Source organism: Austrofundulus limnaeus, unplaced genomic scaffold, assembly GCF_001266775.1.
Source record: "Austrofundulus limnaeus strain Quisiro unplaced genomic scaffold, Austrofundulus_limnaeus-1.0 Scaffold500, whole genome shotgun sequence".
NCBI classification, from domain to species: Eukaryota; Metazoa; Chordata; class Actinopteri; order Cyprinodontiformes; family Rivulidae; genus Austrofundulus; species Austrofundulus limnaeus.
The window spans coordinates 76,121-81,092 of NW_013952902.1; the positions used below are offsets into that span (position 1 = coordinate 76,121).

General features: G+C 36.0%; 1 protein-coding gene across 1 annotated transcript in view; it reads right to left on the minus strand.

Moving 5' to 3' along the window:
- Nucleotides 1-909: 909 nt before the first annotated feature.
- The window catches only part of fasn (fatty acid synthase), a 71,500-nt gene continuing 67,437 nt past the window's right edge, over nucleotides 910-4,972 (minus strand). Inside the window, exons 41-42 of the mRNA XM_014025794.1 lie at nucleotides 2,982-3,233; nucleotides 910-2,859 (exon numbers count right to left, since the gene is read on the minus strand). Of these exons, the coding sequence (XP_013881248.1) occupies nucleotides 2,734-2,859; nucleotides 2,982-3,233 (378 nt within the window). The 3' untranslated portion in view covers nucleotides 910-2,733. The remainder of the gene's footprint in view (nucleotides 2,860-2,981; nucleotides 3,234-4,972) is intronic.

Here is a 4,972-nt window from a genome sequence, read left to right on the forward strand (position 1 = left end):
ATATATATATATACACACACAGACACAAATATACACACTATACAGAGCTCATAAAATCCAGTCCAAACGAGTTAAAAGAGAGTCCATGTAACCTTAAGGGACAAGAGATTTTTGTTAAACCTCCATCTAGAACTGGTCTGAAGGGTCCATGTGTTACATTTCAGGGAACAGGTTTATGGAAGTGTCTACGTATTAATATAAAAACCTCCAAAACACACTATATGTTCAAAAAGGACATTAAATATCTGTTACAATTTAAACCTTTGATAATAACGTCATAAGAGAGAGAAATGTAACTAGCATATTAACATTTTTCTATCCCTAAATCTTCCTGGGAAACAGCTACAAGCTGTACTTGAAATAAAAATTGAAAAACATCTAAAAATTCTCAGATTTTCATCCAGAAATGACATCTAATAGTGGCCTTCTCACTCTCTCCTGACATATGTCTGTGGAGTATTAACGCTCCAACATCTACAGGCTCCTTTAGAAAAGGACACGCCCTGCCTGACACTTTCCTCATGCTGGATCTCAGCTAAAAGGTCAGAATAACTCAGGATATGTTCAAGTAATCCTGCTACAGAGCAGGGTTGGTTCACAGAGTACGTTGTGGATGTAAGTTAACTCAGGATAACTGCTATCTGGCTTTCTGAAACCCAAAACCCAGGATCTGCACATAGTTACCCCAGAACTTACTCAGGATTTCCACTTATCCTGCTTTCTGAAACGGGGCTCTGAGCCTTCAGCTTCACCAAGTTAAAGTTTCTTTAAAACTAAAAACATCAGCTCTGAAAAAATATATACTTTTCCGCAAAACAGATTATATGAAAAATATGTCTGTGAAACAAACTGTAATGTGTGTGCTGACTCATATTTACTATTTTATAAAATACTTAACAAAACCAAGAGTCAGAGTCATTACAGGGAGGGCTTTATTACTCAATACAAACACTACAGAATCACAACAAACATGTTACTTCTCTCTTCAGTCCCTCTTCACCGACCACATGAAGTCTCAGAGGACAGCAGAAAGAACCCAGACCAGGGGGTTTCCTATGATAAACATGTTATCATCTATAACATACAGACAGTAACTTTTTAATGGGTTAAAGCTTGTGTAAAAACATGTGGATCCACAGCTGAAACTAAACCAGAAGAAGTTAAAAAGGAATAGAATCACAATCCTGAAACATCGTAGAAACTGTTTGGAAACTGAAATTAAGGGACAGTTCAGATAATTTAAACTTGGGTTTGTGAAAACCCGTTTAAACTCATTTTAACTGAACCGTTTCTACTGAGTTTGAGGAAAACCAGAGCTCAGTTCAGTACCTGTGTGTCTCAACTGCTAGAAGATGTTTTGTCATTTAGATCATTCCTGTTTCTTTTTATTCTACAAGTTGGTTTTAAGATAAGTTGACAGCAACTGTCCAGTGTCTGCGACAGAACAAAAACAGCTCATTTTGCAACACGTTACACATTAAAGTGCTTCTGGAAAACTAAAAAGCAAAAAGAACTTCAGCGCACATTGCTATCAGGTTAAATGTGCAATACAAAGATATACAAATAAAACAACGTTTTTTAAAAACTAGACATGAATACAAGTTTGTTGTTGAATTGAGCACAATTTAGCAGCTTTTTTAATAATGATGAAAAAACATTTCCAAATCTTTACTTCTTCAAGAGAACAATGTTTTACCAAAAGATGTGGAGAAACAGTCCCATTAAACTTTTGACTAACAATAAATATCGTCTTTAATTTAAAATGTTTTATGAACAATCTTTGAGCTCATTTGTTTAAAAAAAACTCAGATTTGACATCTTGTTTGCTCTGAGACCAGGCTGTCAAGTTAAACATGATGTTTAAAAGTTATTCTTTAACAGTTGATAACAATCCTCATCTTCAAAAAGAAAATGTTGATGTTCGTTTTTAAGTTTAGTTTTCAATAAGAATGATCGTCTTTGTTTTCTTGATATTTCCAGATAAGAATAAGAAGTGATGCATGTAAACCTTTTCTAAATCTGTGTCTGGCTTTTCTGCAACAGCGTCACAAATCTGACCAGAAACTAACTGCTGTCATCAGCATACAGGAGTTTATACCAGTTTTGGTTGATTATTTTAATATGAAGGGGACACATGTTGGATTATAATCCACAAGGAGCTCATTCCATTCAACTTTCATAAATTCACTCTCAAATTCCAGTAAAGATCTTGGAGGAATTTCAAGTCTGTTTGAAAACAAATGTGGAGAAATGACTTTTGTTATAAATATCAGATTATGATCAAAGCAAGCCACTGAGTAAATAGATATTTAAGTCTGGATCTGGTTCCTTTATTTATAAATTCATCCACAGACGGGTTGTGTGGTGCGTTAAAGAGGATCTCCAGTTTATTTTTACAGGTTTCGTTTTTCATCCGTAACAAATAAATTCAATATTGTTTATAATTTCCGTGTTTCGTATGGATTAAAATAAAACAGACTTGTATGTAAACCTGCCTACAGCTGACTCTGGAAAGAGAAATGATTTAAAAAGAAATTACTAACATGTAACCTAAAAAACTATTTAAAATAAACAAGCTTTTAAACGTGGGGCTGTTTGTCTCTTCAGTAAACTACTGAGATTAGAAAAGCTGCTCTACCGTTCAGTTACTGTATCCCGGTTCTGTCTGGATTAAACTGGATTATTGCAGCAGATCCTGGGAATCTGCAGCAGAACTAGTGACGGGCTGAGGGTTTAGCTTTTCCTTGACGTGACCAGTGAGCTGTGGAGGATGCTGCTGATGGTCTCCACTCCCTCAGACTCCAGTAGAGAGCGGTGGTCTCCCTCAACCACGTGAACTGACACGTTTCCATCACAGACCTGAACAGAGAGACAGAGCCTGGTCACAACATTTAAAAACTGACACACGAGCTCTACAATCTGCTCAAACAACCTGTGGCCTGATGTGATGCGTGTAGTATTTGTTCCTGTGTGTACTTTACCTCACTGAGTTTGTAGTCATCTCCCAGGTTTTGTTCGTATTCGCTGCTGGTTTTGGCTCTCAGTAGCGTAACACTGCCGTGGTATTTGTTAGCAGGGACGTAGCCATCGGCTGCTTTTAGCTTGTAGTAAAACGAAGAGGCAGCAAAGCTGAGCGAGTCGGGGTTGATGTGTTTATGAGTGGAGGAGATGAGGTCCACGGCCACCTTGACTCGAGCGTTCAGGTCTGAGAGTGGAAGAAGAAGCTCCAGCACCTGCAGAAATGAGAGCAGAACGTCTCTTCACTCCTGGTTTCACATTGTACAAGAAACAACACCCAGCACATGATGAATCCTGTTTTAATTCATAGTTTTATTGCTTTCATTGGCTTTATAACCTAAAGAATTAAGTACATAAAGTACAAATACAACTAACAGCAATTCAAAGATTAAAGAGTATAAAAACATCATGTTTCACAGTCAGTGTGGAAGAGCTGTTAATAATTTCTACACTTTTCACATGTCAGAGTATTTAGTTCTAAGTTTATTAGGATGTTGCAGTCAAGGTTTTAATAGTTTTGGATTTTTCATTATAGTTTAGTTTTATTTCGTTTTGACGTTTTTTCTTTTAATTCAGTTAGTTTTCATTCATTTTTACAGTGGATTTGCTAGTTTTTGTTAGTTATCATTGCATTTTTAATGCTTGGTTTCAGTTTAGTTTAGTTTTTATCACCTCCGCCAAGGGCGAGGTAAAGTCTGTCTGTCGTTCTGTCTGTGGACAACATTACTCAAAAATTTGTGGACGGATTGTCATGACATTTTTATCACATGTGGGTACTGGCTCAAGCAACAAACCCTTAAATTTTGGTGATGTTCCGGATCACGGTGCAGATACAGGAATTTTTTTCTTTTAACACTCTGAGATCTGCAAAGCTGTAATGCTGTCACAGGGCGTGGGTTTCAAAGTGTCCAGCAGGTGGCACTGTAGTGTGTGTATTTACACTGTCATATGAAACTGAAACAGTTTGGGCACCCTTGTTAATTTTCCTAATTTACCTTTATAAATCATTAATTGTTTGGATCAAAAATATAAGTTAAAATGTATCATATAGGGGACAAACAGTGATATTTGAGAAGTGAAAAGAAATTTAATTTTGAATTTAAATACATGCAACATTTTACTATATTTACTATAAAGCACTGGAAACATGACTTTTCCAAGGGGAACCTTTTAGCATAATTGACCCTATTGCCTTGGAAAAGGTTTGCGCTCTTCGAGTGCTTCTAGTTAGTTCTAGTCTTAGTTTTTTTATAGTTTAAATAAACATTGTTGCCAATGCATCCTCCAGCTTGTGATGTTCCTGTGAGTTAACTAACCAGCAGCTATTTTGTCACTAGTTAAAGCCCCCATTATAGCAACACCTTCCTAAAATAATTGTGTAAGTCAATTTTGCCAACAAAGGTCTTGGGTGATTATCTTAGGACGATGGCAACAGTTGTCTCCAACCTTTTGCTTGTTTTACCACAGGAGCTACTGAGAGAAGCTAGTGTGTGTCAGATAGTCATGCAGGTTTTCCCTTGAGAAGTATTAATTATAAGTATTAAAAAGTATTCCACCTGTTTTATCACCTGTTTCCACTACGAGACACTTGTTTTGATTTTTCTCTCAGTCATATTCAAAGAAATCCCAAAGTGGACGTTGTTATTTTCTCACAACTTTTGTTGTCGTCATTTGGCAGATGATGCTGAGCAGCAGCAGATTATAAACAAGTGTTGTTATGATCCACAGCTAATGTATATATTTAGCTGAAAACATTTGAAGACATATGCGACTGAAAACATTACCTCGCCCTTGGCAGAGGTGATAAATAGATCCAGGTCTCAAAATAAATTGACAAACACTAAAACTAAGGATATTCTATCTATATTAGTTTTAGTTAGTTTTGTAAAAAAAATATACAGTTTTAGTTAGTTAGTTTTTTCATTTTATTACAGTTTTTATTTATTTTAGTTAA